The sequence below is a fragment of the Aethalodelphis obliquidens genome, unplaced genomic scaffold (genome assembly GCF_003676395.1).
Source record: "Aethalodelphis obliquidens isolate GAN/ISIS:26980383/991018 unplaced genomic scaffold, ASM367639v1 scaffold31, whole genome shotgun sequence".
Taxonomy (NCBI): Eukaryota; Metazoa; Chordata; class Mammalia; order Artiodactyla; family Delphinidae; genus Aethalodelphis; species Aethalodelphis obliquidens.
In genome coordinates, this window is record NW_020837975.1 from 21,924,103 (window position 1) to 21,941,010 (window position 16,908).

The window sequence follows — 16,908 nt, forward strand, 5'->3', positions numbered from 1 at the left end:
AGGCATTTATTCACCCTGGTTATACTCTCTCACAAATCTCTTTCTGAGCATCACTGAAGGTTAAGATGCATTTTCACAATTTCTTCAAAAGTTTCAATGATTTGGACAGCTTTTTTTCTAGAGGGCATTTGTAGGTTTCCCCTTGGCTTTCACATAAACAGCCTAAAGGAACACAAACCTATAAACTGGTTTGTAGCAAGTGTGAGTCCTTCTTATCTCACAGGGAAGGGCAGTGAAGCTTAGCACGGTCTTTGTGGGTTTTCTTTGCTTTTACTTGGTGGAATAACATGTTTCTGCTTTTCACAGGAGGAGTCAAGGAGTCAAGAAGGCAATTTCCTTTCATCTGAGGGGACATGACTGATCTATTTCAAGTGGCAAACTAGTACTGTTCTGTGCTGTCTTCTAATGCTCAGTCTAATTTTCCGTAAATATTTGAGCACTCTTTCAGGTATTGTGGCTTTGTGACTGGGTTTGTATCACTTTTCCTAGAGATATTTTAGATGAAAGTATGCATCACTTTAGAAAGTAAATAGTCATAATGGAGTAAAAATAATCTCCTGAACCACATGGTTCATCATCCCCATTTCAGATGACTGTTGTTCCCCCCGCCGCCCCACTCTATAAGATCGTATTGACATTAGTTTACGGGGTGATAGAAGCAGTAACTTATCATTGCTCCTGTGCAGGTTCTTCTATTTGGTGCGAAGCAAGTTTTTCTTTCCATAAACACTTGACACAGCAGATAGAATAAGTCTTAGACGTCTTTCACTCTGAATTTTTCATTTTCCAAAACTAAAGTTAGCATTCTATTTTTTTTTCCTGGTAGTTTTAAAACTTTTTAAAATCTGTGTAGAAACATTTTTTTTTTTTTTTTTTTTTTGTGATACGCGGGCCTCTCACTGTTGTGGCCTCTCCTGTTGCGGAGCACAGGCTCCAGACGCACAGGCTCAGCGGCCATGGCTCACGGGCCCAGCCGCTCCGTGGCATGTGGGATCTTCCTGGATTGGGGCACGAACTCGTGTCCTGTGCATCGGCAGGCGGACTCTCAACCACTGCGCCACCAGGGAAGCCCTGTGTAGAAGTATTTTTATAATGCTGGTACAATGGGCATGTTGGGTTTGCCCATCTCTGCCAGTTGGGCTATTTTTAAAAATTCATTTCTATATGTCTTCTAGATGATACTGAAAGGTCATTCAAGTCATTTCTTTGCCAGTCTTCTTCTGTATCACCATTTCCACTATTCTTTCCTTTCCTTTCCAAGGCATCCCCTGTCCCTGGGTCCTCCCGAGGCCCTAGTAATGGCTTCCTGGCTATAGCATGAGGATGCAGAGCCTTTCTGCTCTTTCCTTTACATCTTGGAGACCGTAGAGATGAAGGACTTTGCAGGAGGGACTGGAAGGAGGTCTCTGAAATTCTGCATGCTCGGAATAAATGGGTCTAAGGAGATTTTAAAAAATTATCTAAATATTATTGTCCCTTTGGCCCAGAAGACATTTTCATTTAAATCAGAAATCTTCCCTCGGGAACCCCAAATAGGTTAAAGTACAACACAGTAAGTAAGAGGTTGGAAATGATCGATAAATGCAGAGAAAGGGAACCAAGCCCATTTCATCATTTGATTGTGGAAGGTGTTGATGTTGATTTTTCTTTATGTCTACGTAACCACTGGAAACCACAGAAGTGCTTGCTGTATTACAGCATCATTTAGGTACAGTCATATTTTCTCTTGTGTTTGTTCCAGGGAAGATGGTGGATTTTCCAGGGTACAGTCTGTCTGGTGTAGTTGCCTCCTTTTTCTTTGTACTGCTCAGCATGAAGCAGTCAGGTAGGATGCTCTTCTTCCCTTTACTGCGTATTCGAGTGTCTCAGAGGTCCAGTCTGGGTGCAGAGTTCTAAATTCAAAAGGGCTAGTACAATATTAAGAGTGGGGATTCAGGGGTCAAAGCACCTGTGTTATAAAAAGGGCTCCTCCACCTCCAGCTGTGTTACCTTTGGAAAGTTACTTGAATACCTTCTGCCTTAGTTCTCATCTTCATGATAAGAATAACAACCTACCTACATCTCAAAGCTTAGCACAGCCTTTAAGATTAAATCAGGCTGTACATAGAAAACACTTGAATCAGTACCTGGAACATGGTAAGTCATCCATTCTCCTGCTTCTATTTAGGACAACACTTCCGGGGTGAGAAAAAAGTGGCTGCTTCTTACCATAAATTAAACAGCATAAAAGTACTTGGAAATAAGGAACTAGAAGGAGACTTCTAAGAAATGGGGTTGGAAATCTCTGTAGCTGAATTTTGTTGGTCAAAATATTGTACCTTGAAAAGGGATTGTGAAAATTCAATGTCAGTGGGTAATATCGGAGCCCCAAGGAAAATGCAGGATTGCAAGGTGGGAAAAAACATTGGATAGGACATCAGAAGACACAGGCTCCAGACTGAGGCTGTCAGAAACTATATGATGTGGTGAGGCTTCCCTCCCTGCTATGGGATGCACCTTCCTAACCTGTAAAAGAAGTCACCCAAGTGGTATGACTTCAGTTCTAGCTTTATATTCGGATTCCATCAACACAATGCAAGCAGACATCTATCTATGTTCCATAGTGACCTTTTGAGCACCATCTACTTGATGTTGAGCATCAACTAAATGAGATGAAGTTCCTTCTTAGGAGGGTTGGATCTGCACAAAGTGCAAATGGCCCTGGAGCATTTTAGGATGAGAAATAACATAATATACATGACATATGAAATTATTAAGCATAGGAACATACAGAATTATTAAACAGCTCTTCAATTTGTAGATAAAGAAGACGTCAAACATGACTTAAAAAATTTTATTGGAAGGCTTGAACTCTTTATACTAATTACTGCCTTTTTTTCTTTCTTTCTTTCTTTCTTTTTTTTTTTTTACACAGAGTATAGTTGCTGTACAATGTTGTGTTAGTTTATGCTGTATAACGAAGTGAATCAGCTATATGTATATATATATCCCCTCCCTCTTGGACCTCCCTCCCCCCCTCCCCTCCATCCCACCCATCTAGGTCATCACAGAGCATGGAGCTGAGCTCACTGCGCTATACAGCAGGCTCCCACTAGCTATCTACTTTATACATGGTAGTGTATATATGTCAATCCTAATCTCCAGTTTGTCCCACCCTATCCTTCCCCCCGTGTCCACATGTCCATTCTCTACTTCTGTGTCTCTATTCCTTCCCTGCAAATAGGTTCATCTGTACCATTTTTCTAGATTCCACATATATGTATTAATATATGATATTTGTTTTTCTCTTTCTGACTTACTTCACTAATCACTACCCTTAATCCACCACAAAATGTCCTTGCAAAAACTGCATTTTACATAGCCCCAGTAACTGGAGTCTTGCCCGGTCCAGACAAAAACAAAATGAAACAAAACAAAGCAAAACAAACCCAGTTTGTTACATAGGACAAGACAAAAACAATTCTGAAAAGCTGAAAAATCTATTGAATAAATCTATTATCTAAATTTTAGGAAAAGTGATTACAATGTTAGTCACCAAAGTGAAATTACTAACTAGAAAATAAATCACTGTAAAATATAAAATAAATCACTAACTAATAAAGTTCCCAATTAAAAAATCAATTTACACATTAACTTATTTGAGAATAAAAGCAACCCAGAGACGGTGGTTTTAAAATCTTAAAGATGAATAAATTGAGATTGCAAATCTTAAAATCTCATCGAGAATAATGGATTTGCCCCTGAATCACACAGCTGGTAAGTAATAGATTTAGCACTCACACTAAATTGTTTTTTTTTTTTGCGGTACGCAGGCCTCTCACTGTTGTGGCCTCTCCCGTTGCGGAGCACAGGCTCCGGACACACAGGCTCAGTGGTCATGGCTCACGGGCCTAGCTGCTCCACGGCACGTGGGATCTTCCTGGACCGGGGCACGAACCCGTGTCCCCTGCATCGGCAGGTGGACTCTCAACCACTGTGCCACCAGGGAAGCCCATCACACTAAAATTTTTGAACTGCATGTTATTTTCGGTACACAGGATTGTCTCTGTACAACCAAAGATGCAAATCATAATGCTGGGTTTCTCTAAAACATTGCAAATAAAACTTTCCCTCCTCCAGGTGCCCCCATTTTCATAGAGTAGACATCCCAAAGCAATCATATTGATCCTCCGGTTGGCATTTCCCGGTTTCTCTTTGTCACTCTTTTGTAGATGACTTTAGAGTGATTGGTTCTGCCCATCCTACCCTGGTCATGGTCGGGGAAGATGCCCTACTAACCTGTCAGCTCCTCCCTAAGAGGACCACGATGCACATGGAGGTGAGGTGGTACCACTCAGAGCTCAGCACACCTGTATTTTTGTATCGGTATGGAGCTGAGGTGACGGAGATGCAGATGGAGGAGTACAGAGGCCGGGTAGAGTGGATAGAGGACAACGTTACTGAGGGAAGTGTGGCTCTGAAGATACACAACATCCGGCCATCTGATCATGGGCAGTACTGGTGCCGTTTCCAAGAGGGAAACTATTGTGGAGAAACAAGCTTGCTGCTCAACGTAGCGGGTGAGTATCTCAGAAAAGACATAGGGGCTCAGAAGAAGTATATTAATTTGTGTTAAGCTTGGTTCCAATTGAAGAATTCCCTTTGAATCATCAAGGCAATTGCTCCTGTCCAGTCCTCTATCCTGATTCATTTGGAGGCAGGTGGTTCTGAAATCTTTAAAGTGAACTCACAAACAATTCCCCCAAATTTAACTTACACAGTTTTGACTATTCTTGAGGATTATTTAACATTGATGACATGTAGTCACTAGCAGTTTTGCTGAGGCAAGAATTTGTGCCATATATGCTAGTGCACAAGGGCAAGTCAATTGCTGGGTGAGCGACCCTAGCGGACTGCCCTGCATCCATGTTCTCTACTCAGCCTCAAGTACACAGTCACTGAGATGTGAACACATTGTTTCTTTGTGTAACGCCACCTCAAGTTAGAAAGTTAGTGATGAGACTAAGACATTAAGAACATGGTGCTTTTATGGAGATTACTGTACACTAGTGTTCAGTGAATTGGGGGTTCACAGATGCTTTGGGGACATACCCATTGTGAGTGACAAGGGTCTGCATGGTGTTTTTGTGTTAGCAAAGTAGGACAGAGTCAGAAGAAGGGAAAGACTGAAGAAAGGATGTCTCTGTGGAGAAACAAATATCTGAAAAGTAAACTATCGTATGGTTCCCTGGCAGGAATAACTCCTCCATGTGCTAAAGAGAAAATCAGGCAAATCCACTTGCCTTATCAGGGAAATAGTTCTCTGGAGATGTTAACATCTCTGGCTGATGTGACCTCTTTCTGTTCCCTAACACATTTTGTCTCAACACCTATGTATGATTATTAATGTTATTATGTTCAAGTTGATTCAAGATGGATGAAAGAATCCACATACTTCTGAGATGTGGAGTGGGGAGGGCACGTACTAAGGCATTTCACTATCAGGGACACTTGAAAAGAAACCATGCATTTTCTAAGCCTCTAGGTGAAGAAAAGGTGTCTCTGTCCCCAGCAAATGATAGAGACAGAACTACCATCTATGGAAAATAGAATCCTCTTCGTTTGGGTTTGAGAGTTGTTTTGAATAGAGAAAGAATTTCATGATTATATAAAACTGGGATGTCTTGACAACATTTTCCCATGGAATAGAATATTTAGATACAGAAACTCAACATGAAGCTTCCCATTTTACATGACCCAGATTATCTGTTTGCACCCCAAGTTCACAACCACCAACAAAAGAAATGAGAAGAATATTCTCCCTGGAAATGATGTCTCACTTTATATTAAATATTCTATTTAATTGGAATCAAGATATTATCCAACAAGTCAAAGTGCCTGACACAATAATATTAAGATGAAACAGGCAGAGTCTGTGGCGTGAGGGAGTTCGTGAGTAAATTTTAACACATCTTAGTTTGCCGTGCTAGAGACACAAGCAAAATGTTATTATGTCCCTTTCTCTTATTTTCATGTCTGGGTCTGAATAAAAATACTGCTCATGTGCTAAAATTTAAGGATCCAGACTGGGGTATAAATAAAGTGTATGTGAACTCCAGTTTGAATGGGAAGAGGACTTTGGGCCATCTTTTGCTCCCCAGAACCTTGAACTTCTGCTCTCTCCCTATGCACTGTCATTGGACTCCCAGCCTCTGTGATTTGTGCCTCCATGGGCTTCGGGACTCAGGGCTGTGTCTTTCCACCACAGGTCTGGGGTCTGACCCTTACATCCACATGGATGGATCTGTGGAAAGCGGACTCCAGCTTGTGTGCACTGCAAAAGGCTGGTTCCCAGAACCTCAGATTTCTTGGCAAGACATCAGGGGAGAAAAGTTGCTGACTATCTCTAAGCATAGCATCCAAGATGAAGATGGCTTGTTCTATGTAGAAAGCACTCTTGTGGTCAGGAATGTCTCTACAGAGATTGTGTCCTGCTTTATCCACAGCCCCACACTCACTGAGGAGAGGGGCTCAGACATCTCCATCCCAGGTCAGTGCTCTGCCTCTAGGACCAAGATGCTCTGATTAGCAGGAAAGGTTGCAGGGACTGTTCCATAGCACTTAATATTTTTTAATCAAGAAGAATATCTAATATTTTGTAATATGCATTAAAAACTATAAAACATTTATGGCTGGAAATATATACACTATATAGCTATTGTTAATGGCATTCCAGTTTCTTTCAGATTCTGCCTTTTCTTCTTTCTTTATTAATTTTCTTTACTCACAAGTATGTGTTACATTGTAAAGGAAATACAACTGTATTCTTTCAATTGAAATGTTTTCTTGTGCTGTATTTCTGCCAATTACTTCTAGGAGCTTTTATCATCTGAACATAATCAGAGATGGAGACAGCTGCTTCCATAGCAGCATCTTTATCCTCATTTATAAATAGCAACAAAAACAACAGCCCAAAACCCAATACAGCAGTGGAGTGTTAAGTGTCTTATGTTACTTATAGCATTGATGAAAAATGGTATTTTCAAATAATTTTAATGGTTGAAAATATCCCCCTGATGGACTACTTAAATGATAAAGATTACATCTATCTATCTATCTATCATCTATCTATCTATAAATAGATATTTCCAATCATGGAAAGATTATTGGCTTTAAATAACTTAAAATTTCACTAAGACTTTTGGGACACCCTCTACATTTAGATATAAAGAAATAAGTACATAGTTATTCATATAAATGGATACAGGAAAAAGAGTTAAAATAAATATTATATGTTAATGTTAAAAGGAAAAATACATATATATACATAATTGCAAAACATATACATATATATTTATATATCTCTCAGTCTGTAATTATGGGTGATAATTGTCTATGTCCATATATTTTTATACTTTTCATGCATTTATAAAAAGAATATTATTATTTTTATGAAATAGTTAAATATCGATATGTTAAATATAAGCAGAAACAAGCAGAATCATGGGGTGGTAGAAATGAGAGCATTTTTGTTGTGCAGAGAAAGGGAAAAACAGCTGGACCACCAGGAGGTGGATGGGGAAAAATCATTATTTTTTTACATTTTATTTTTCGTATGAATCAAGTGTTTCCATAAGATGTAGAACTTTGGGGGTTTTCTTTGGGAAATATTTTCTCTCCTTTCCCTTAGACCAAATTCCTTGATATGTTATTTTCATTCTTTTTCCAGAAAAACTCCAGACAGAGCTGGGTAAGTAGAGGTGGTGGCTCTCACAAGTATACACGAGCCTCTGTCCTCTCCAGGGGAGGGTGGTGCTCCTTGGACAAAGCGTGCACAGAGAAGGTGACACCTCGTGATCCAGATGAGGAACTGAGGCATGACCTTCCCAAGTCTCACATTTAGTAGTAGAGGGACCAGCAAAGTGTAGCTTCCTGAAGGCACCTTTGCACCTCGTAACCTGCCACTTTCAGTGTTCATGGGACCCCAATGAGCCTCAGATGGATGCCTAAAATGGGTGCAGACCTAAGCTCTGGCCTTCTGGGTGGGAGGAAAGGGAGTGTGTAGGGCAAGGCAAAGGACAGCTGGCCCAGCTCTGGAGGCCCTAGTGTGAGTTTCTAGTGCGAGGAAGCAGGGCCGTCATGATAACTGGCGGTCCTCACCCACCACCTGCAACCTCTGGCCCTGCTACGGTTTCTGTACCTGCTCTTCACCCCAGTAAGCCTGACCTCATCACTGTTGGGAGGGAGCTGTGACTTTCTTAGATGCAGCCTGGGACCCTGTGCTTGGGGTGATCATTTTCCTTTTTATTTCTTTAATAGTTGGACTGCAGGTATGATTTTACTGTACCTAAGATAAGTGGTTTAAACAGTAACCAACTGATTTTTGAACCTCTTTCAGTTTCTCCTTTGTTGCCTTATCATCTTCCTCCTGTTCCTCATTTCTGTGACCTCTTCTCCCAGCCCATGACAACCAACCTGCCCCCTACCTGCTCGTTTTCTCCTTCCATCAGTACTCTGCTTTCCCTCAAGTCACCTGTTACAGGAATATATGCTTATGTGGGTGCGTGCCTGTGCACATGTTAGGTGAGTTTAAGCACACTTTTCGGCCCATGTAGGAGTTTTTGAGGAAAATTAGGGTGGCGAACACACCCCAATCTCTGTCAGAGTCTAGTGTGACACTTTGGACCCCTTTGGACCATAAAGATAAAGGAAAGGGCCTTGGGATGGTCAAAGGTAACTCCACAGTTTGAAGAGAGTGCACATCTGCGAGTCTTACCTTCCAAGTCAGATACCCTCCCACCCAGGTGACATCTGCTTGTGATAGGACAGAAACCTTGGCTGGCAGAGCTTGTTAGTTACAGATCAGAAAGCCAAGCCAGTGTTTGGGCAGGTTGACCCACGTCTCTGTCCCTTAAGAAAAATTTAAGTGAAGACTCATTTCTCTAAGTTATCTGAACCAAATTGACATGCCCATTGGACACCTAGCACACAAAATACAATCTGATGTCCTGTTGTTTCTAAGTTGTGCACACCTTCTGGGCCCACACTGAAACAATATGAAAAGACAAAGCTTCCGTGGGTTCCCTGTCAGGAGGAGGGCTGTGCCCTCAGGAGCTTTGAGGGTGAGCTCCTAATAGAGAGTAGAGTAGGAGATTCACAGCTACCTCCGTGTTTTTAGAGCTTGTGAATTAGAACTCAGAGGCTGCTGGTGAACCGAGATTTCCTTAGAAGTCCTGAGACTGAAATCCTAGTTCCCTTCTCTGGCAAATAATGTTGTTGGTTATACAGATAATGACTAAGTTTTTGAAATGGTAATAACGTGCCTGGGACGATGCTAAGTGCTTTTCAGGAATTATTTTCTTTTCTTACAATAATTTAAAGGTGAATAGATTTATCATCATTTTACAGTTGGGAAACAGTCAATTTTAGCTCTTAATTACCAATCTCTGGAAGAGTAATTCAGTTTGAGAGTTGATTTGTACCACAGATCATGGACAGGAGTAAAAAAAAACCTCATATGGATAACAGAGATGAGGAAACAGTCTGCTTTATTACTATAAGATACATGGATGGAGAAATAGCAGCAAACTAACTACTAGTTCTTTTTTTTCCTTCTGATTCCTACTTTTGTCTTTATATTTAAACAGATACATATGAAGTAGAGATAATATGTTTTAGGTAAAATTGAAGAACAAAGCAAACAACATGCTGGATATAACTGAGAGTCAAATTTTAGCAAGAATAGAATGAAATGATCTGAAAACTAAAATTATGTTGGCAACAAGTTTCCTCTCTAGAGAAGTACCTAGAATATTTTGGCTAAATACATAATGAGGACATTTTGCCTTTGATCATTGACTCCCCGTCCAGACAGTTTACAAATTTATGCTTGTGTTTCTTTATAAATGATCATTACACTTCAGCATTAGAATGGTAAAAACGTTCTACCATTTGATGGAAAAGGATGACTCTAAATATAGTATAGAGCATAATCAACATGGCCAGGACCTGATGAGAACTGAAAGTTGGGTCCAGGAAAAGCCAGGAAAGCCCTCAGAGAAAATCTCCATTCTTCATAATGGGGGAATTAGACTCATTTTTATGTATTCATTCTTGCTTTGTGCTTCGTATTTTGCCAATCTCCCCAATTCTTGATCTTATAACATTTCTCAAGATCACTTGAGAACATTGACTGCTGTGTGTTTAGCGCCCCACATATGTGGGAGCTTGGGAAACTGAAATACAGTGGCTGGATCTGACTTATAAGGTATTATAAAACAAACTAGGGAAGGTTTCTTCACATTTCATTACTAAAAAGCCACCTGACTCAGTTTTGTTCCCTTCCCATTATCAAGGTCTAGAGTGGGATTGGCTCCAATGACCTCAAGTCTTATAATCTTAGGGCTCCACTCACACCGCATGGTCATCAAACTCTTTATATGGTTATTTTGTTTAACTCCAGTAAACACTTATGATTTTGATAGTGATATATTTGTCTTATGGTATAAGAAGCTGAGACATACACAGATTAAGAAGTAGTTTAAGGTTGTGCAAATTTAAAATGATAAAATTTTAATTTGATTTTAATTGCAAAATTATTTTCTTATTGGGCTATAAACTGAATAAGATTATAGGTAGGGGCTGCAGGTGTGGGTTCTGTTAGTGATAATTTTCAGACAGACACACATCATGGGATGGTTCTGCCTTGAATAGGGACAACCTCTATCCTGATTCCACCAAACCTCTACCTCTCCAAGGGATGACCTTGAACCTCAGGGTTCCCCTGGGGTGTCCCTGGGTTCTAAACCCTACTCAAGATGTTCTTACTGATGACACTATTTGCTCCAGTTTGGATCTTCCATTGCGTTTTGTCTGCTGTATTTAACAGCTTCCTTAAAAGTGATTGGACCTTCCCAGCCCATCCTTGTCAGAGTGGGAGAAGACATACAATTAACCTGTTCCCTGTCCCCAAAGACTGATGCACAGAGCATGGAGGTGAGGTGGGTGCGATCACACCGTTATCCTGCTGTTTATGTCTATATGGATGGGGACGATGTGGCTGGAGAGCAGATGGCCGAGTATCGAGGGAGGACTGCATTGGTGAGTGATGCTATCAATGAGGGGAGGCTGACCCTGCAGATAAACAATGCCAGGACTTCAGATGATGGGAAGTACCAGTGCCTTTTTGAAAAAGATGGTGTCTACCAGGAGGCTGATTTGGATCTGAAGATCATAGGTAAGGATTCTAGATAGATGTTTTGAAATCAACATTTGTTCCCACTGCTTTAACTTGTTAGTTCATGGAAAATTTCTCTGGCACCTGAAATTTTCTTAATGTCCATTCACTCGTCAAATTTTTAGTAAACTCTCCCATGTGCAGGAGCTGTAATAAATACATAAAGTCCACAGACCCTAAAGGACCAGATTTGATCCTTTGTGTGTAAATTTGTATCCTTCCCAGGGTCTCCATAAAGTGGCCATACACCTAGTAAAATGTGAGATTCTTACTCCATAAGTACACAGGACTCATTATTTCAGTGTGTTTTTAAAATTCTGGGAAATATGTAGTTATTAGGAAGCATGATGATTTGAAGGCTAAACTAGATCCACCATATAAGCAAAAATCATAAATATTGACAGTATTGGCAGGACGGAGGAGGAAAGACAAAATCAATCCCTGCATCATGATTTCCCACTGCCTATGTTTGTGGGTGAGAATTGATTTTCCAAGGTTAGCAAATGCCATTGAGGACATTGCCTAAATTGTGGAAAATCTACTTGTTTCTCCCATTGATGGTGTATTCAAATTAATAAATATGTTTAGAAAACATCCATGAGAGCACATGTTAAAACTTTTAATGAACTTCATCATTTTCTGCCATTGGATGCATGTATTTATAAGATTTTGTTCTTTGAGGATATTCTGTCTTTTTTATTTTTTATTTTTCTGGCCATGTGACTCATGACCTACCTGGTCAAAGTTATTTTGTTTCAGGTATAGAAGAAAAAAAATTGGATTTGAAATGTATTGTATCCTTTAATCTGTCCCAGAATGATTTTAGGAATACAAAGCATAAAAATAAAAATTTGCAAACAAAAGGAGACAAGTAAAGGCTCCAGCTAGTCTCGTTCCTGAGTGGAGTATAAGTCCCCCCTAAGCTTTGCTTTCTTCTCCAAGTCTCTGAACCCTTCTCTTCCCCCTCTGTGCAATCACTGACTGTGTAACCACTTGCAGAGACTCTAAATTGCCTTCCTTGATCTCTATTCCCAGGTTTGGGTTCTTCCCCTCGGATCTCCATGGAGGCACTGAAGGATGGAGAAACAAAGCTGAAGTGCACTTCAGAAGGGTGGTTTCCACAGCCCCATGTGCAATGGAGGGACACGGAAGGAAAGACAATACCATCAGTTTCCCAGGACCTGACTCAAGGCAGCCAGGGCCTGTTCCATGTGGAGGCATTTCTACTGGTCAAAAGCAGCTCTGTTGTGAATGTGACCTGCTCCATCAGCAACCCCCTTCTTGGTGAGGAGAAAATGACAACTTTTTCTCCTTCAGGTTAGTGATTCCATGTGCTCCTCTCAGCTTTGGGAAATAAATATGAAGACCAACCCAAACTTACTCATTTTATTGCTTTTCTATTTTTTGTTTTTTATGTTTTCTTTCTGATGAAGTCTCTTGCTATCTCTTGCAAAGCTGGTCTTCAGGACACCTAGAGATTCTACTCTTTAGAGTTTCTTCCTGAAATTCCCAACTAAAGCCCTAAGGTTATATGGTTACATTATTATCTACTGAATTCCAAGAACTGACTCTATCATCACTATATCTATAATCTCTTTTCTTCTAATGTGAAAACAATGACATCATTTTTTCCCCCTCATGATGGGTTTTCTTCTGGATTAGAAATTAATTTTCCTTAACACCATCTTCATGGCTGTGGACTCAGTAAATTTATCCTTTTGCTGCCCTCATTATTCCAGTGATTGTGGTGGTATAATTGGAAAAGAGAAGGGGGAGAACTCTGTGTGTGTGTGTGTGTGTGTGTGTGTGTGTTTCTGAGAGGAGCAAACAAGAAAGCTAGCATAAACCCCCAGCCTCTCCTCAGCCTCTGCAGAGCAGGGAGAAGCAGACCCACTTTCTTCTTGACAGGACTAATTCTCACCTTCCTCTCCAGTCTAGGAGCTCTCAGATGAAAAGAACGATCTTGAAAATTTCCCAGTTTCATGATTTAATGTGATTCTGGGGTTTCCATTTTAGAGCCTGGGATGACTTTTTCATGGAAGATACTGCTTATTTTGGGATTGCTTCCTCTTGTTGGGGCTGTAGGCTTGATCTGGAGGAAGAGCTGTAGAAAAGGTAAGTTAGGAAAACAGAAACAGCGTGGAGCACACTTTGTGATGGGAGTCTTACTGTACACTTTCCCTAACCTCTCTTTTCAGCAGGCACTGAAGCACAGAGACATTCAGGGGATAGGCAATAATTGATGAAACATGAGAGTTGATGGCTTACATTCATGTAATTGAGGATCAGTGCTGAAAGAGCTCAGTTTACAGTGATAATAGAAGCAAAAGAATTAAAAGACAATAATTTAATCTCCCAGTGCACATTCCCAAGTGATTTAGTTAAGGGAGAGGAAGAAAAAAAGTGGCAAAGCCATCCTCACTTTGAAGTTGAGACTTAACTGGGATTCTGTTGGCATGAACATTTCACTAAGATCATTACAAATATGGCGACTTGCTTATTGGCTATTCCTGCTCTGCCAGTGAAGGACTTCTCATGTATTGATAGGCTGTTTTGTGTGCCCTAGAAAGTTCTTCCACTTTAAATTTCTTAAGTCATTGTAACTTTTGTTTTCCTGTTTGGATGTTAATATCATGAAATTGATATTTTAGAATATTCCTGTATTGATTATTATCAGAATGGATTTTCTTTCTTTGCAGTGAATGAGACATTGGATCCAAATACAGCTCACTCAGAACTGATCCTTTCTGAGGGAAATGAGCGTGTAGCCCACAGACGGTCACGCAGCCAGACTTACTACAGTTATCTGACGGCCTCCTCACTGTGATGGGCCAGGAGGGGCTCATCTCAGGAAGGTGGTTACAAGAAGCGGAGGTTAGGGACAGGACAGTATGGGTCCTGAGTGTTGTCAAGGACGGTGTCGTGAAGGAGTCATCTTTGTGTCAACTGAGAATGGGTTCGGGCAGTGAGTTGTTATGGAAATGAGTACTGGGCCATTTCCTCTCCTCTAAGCCTCCGCTCTCTGAAGATGTCTCTGGGACAGGTTAGAATCTCTCTGGACTACACTTCTGGATGTCTCTCCTTCTATAACATGAACAAGTGCCTTATCTATACCCCCCTAATTTTCTTCTCTGAAATTCTGGACCCCCTTCATTCTTTGGTCCCCTACTGTAGGTTCTCCTGACATTTTCCCTGCACCTAAGAGAGCCCCAGAAACACCTCCAAGGAAAACAATAACCCTGGATTCTGGAAACCAGGATTATATTCTAAGTCCCAGCTCTTTTCCCCTTTCACCAACCGCTTGAAGGGGTCTCACACGATCACCCATTTACCTAATCAAGAGGCTTTAATTTTACTCTGGCATCAAATCTGACCTGGAGACTGATCCCTTCTGTGACCTATCATATCCCAAGCTCTCTGATATAACTGCCTACGGATCACAATCTGATATCTGGTGATAAAAGACCCTTAGAAAATCCAATGGGAAATGCAATTTAGCCTAGAGGAGGAAGTGCAAGGAATGATCAAATATTTGATCGGTTTCTCTAGGAAAGTGACAATTAATTATCCAAGTGGGGGTGAGAAAACAAAAAATACGGTTAAAATGAGGTAAAGAAAATACAGCTGAATATAAGGAGAAAAATCTGATCACTAAGACATAATCTTGAAAATCACATAAAGTGTGTAATTCCTGCACCAGACTTTTTCAGAAAGTTAATTAAGAATGTGGAGTAAGGAAATTTTTCAGAAATTTTAGTCCAAGAGAAAAATGTGTTATGTGTGATGTTTATGAAAATATCAATTTCTGTTTTAGAGTGAAAAAAGCACACAGTTTAAAATTAACAATTATAGAATAAACATAAGCAATTAATGCAACACAAGTAATAAAATGCAACGGAAATAAAAATATTTTAAAAGTCACAATGAATTAAAAGAGAGAAGCCACACATAGGAGAAGAAAGAATGTGAAGAAATAAAGATTTGGAAGAAGCCTTAAAATCTTCTGAAGTGTGAATGAGGAATACCTGCAAATGACAGGCTGCTGCTTTCTAGGAAGGCAGACATCACGGTTTTAGCTGTCCTTTGAGGATTATTCATCTGCGGCATTCTGGAATTTTCTCTTTTGGGTCATGATATGTTTTCTCTATTTTTAAACTCATAAACTTATGTTTGAAACTATGTAGTGTAATACTGTAGTATTATTATTTTACAAGTATTTTAACATTTATTTTATTTAGTTTTTAAATTTTTCCAGTAGTGGTAAAATACACATAAAATTCATCATTTTAGTCATTTTAAAGTGTCCAATTCTTATTGTTGTTTTAACTTAAAGGGAACCAAAAATCATGAACAGTTTTCAGGCCTTTTTAGACTCTGATCTTACAGTTTCTTGAAGAGAGAAATCTCAATGGCAGAATGCAAAATGGGAAAGATGTTATTACTAAGATGAGAAAGATATATAATTACTGAAATGACGTCTCAAATCTGAGTTCAGTCAAAATTAGGAAGGAATGTAATCAAAGTGTATTTAATTTTCATATCCATTAGAATTTTATTTAAAGAAAAAAATAACTGTCCAATTCTGTGGTATTTTTACCTTCACAATATGTGCAACCTTCATCAGTATCCAGCTCCAGAATATTTTGATTACTCTAAAAGGAAACTCCATAACCATTAAGCAGTTACACCCATTTTTCCCTCCCTCCAGCCCCTAATATACTTTGTTTCTGTGAATTTGCCTATACTGGGTATTTCATATAAATGGAATCATAACTACTATATATGGATTTCTTTGTGTCTGTATTTTTTTAATTTAGTGTAATGTTTTCAAAGTTCATCCATGTTGTGGCATGTACCAGTACTTCATCCTTTTTTTTTTAAATTAAAAGACTTTATTTTTTAAGAGTTGTTTCAGGTTTACAACAAAATTGAGTGGAAAATCTAGAGCACTCCCATATCCCTCCCCTCTCACCCCTTAGTTTCTTCTATTATTAATAACTTGCATTGATGTGGTACATTTGTTACAACTGATGAACTGATACTGGTACGTTATTTTCAACTAAAGTTCATAGTTTACATCAGGGTTCACATTTTGTGTGATATATATATACATATATACACACACACACACACAAACACACATATATATATGACAAAAGTAAAATATCCCAAACTGAACGCATTGTCCTTTCTGTTCCATATCATACTTCCAATACCATTTGTACCCATTCTGTTGTTACCCTCACATATCCTCATCCACATGTCCATTTGATTATACCTATTAATATTTTCCCCACCGTTCATTTACCTCTCTCCTGCTTTTATTATATCTTGCTTGTTATTTAAGCCCTTCCTTTATTGTCAGTAAAGTTAATATTCTGGACTCTGGATTTATTCTTCTTGGGTTCAAATACTGACTGCCACTTAGTGGCTGTGTGTTAGGGAACTTTTGCTATGGCAGTATACCTTCCAAGAGAGGTTGTTAAAGGGACTTGTCACTTAAAGATCTGCTAGAAGTGCAGAAAAATCTAAGTGGATCTAAGTTGATCTCATCTACTGTCAGAAAGAGAGGGTTCATTTAACAGGAGAAGCTCATATTTTATATTCTTGAAAACGTAAGCTTTGTGATAAACACCTGGAGAAGGCTTAGCTGCATTAAAGGCAAAGGAAAAACCCTCAACAGTGGGAAGAAC

General features: G+C 39.6%; 1 protein-coding gene across 1 annotated transcript; it reads left to right on the forward strand.

The window, feature by feature from the left end:
• Positions 1 to 1,746: 1,746 nt before the first annotated feature.
• BTNL2 (butyrophilin like 2) lies at positions 1,747 to 15,229 on the forward strand. Its single transcript, XM_027126841.1, has 10 exons — positions 1,747 to 1,825; positions 4,212 to 4,559; positions 6,248 to 6,529; positions 7,709 to 7,729; positions 10,868 to 11,215; positions 12,251 to 12,532; positions 13,232 to 13,330; positions 13,915 to 13,979; positions 14,390 to 14,447; positions 15,189 to 15,229. The coding sequence occupies exons 1-10, from the start codon at positions 1,747 to 1,749 to the stop codon at positions 15,227 to 15,229; spliced, it is 1,623 nt and encodes a 540-aa protein (XP_026982642.1).
• The last annotated feature ends 1,679 nt before the right edge of the window (positions 15,230 to 16,908 follow it).

Bases quoted from the DNA above. Each gene is read 5' to 3' on its own strand.
- BTNL2 (XM_027126841.1), top strand. From the start codon at position 1,747: ATGGTGGATTTTCCAGGGTACAGTCTGTCTGGTGTAGTTGCCTCCTTT. The intron at 4,560-6,247 runs GTGAGTATCTCA...TTTCCACCACAG, and splicing joins CTTGCTGCTCAACGTAGCGG to GTCTGGGGTCTGACCCTTAC. The intron at 7,730-10,867 runs GTAAGTAGAGGT...TGTATTTAACAG, and splicing joins AAAACTCCAGACAGAGCTGG to CTTCCTTAAAAGTGATTGGA.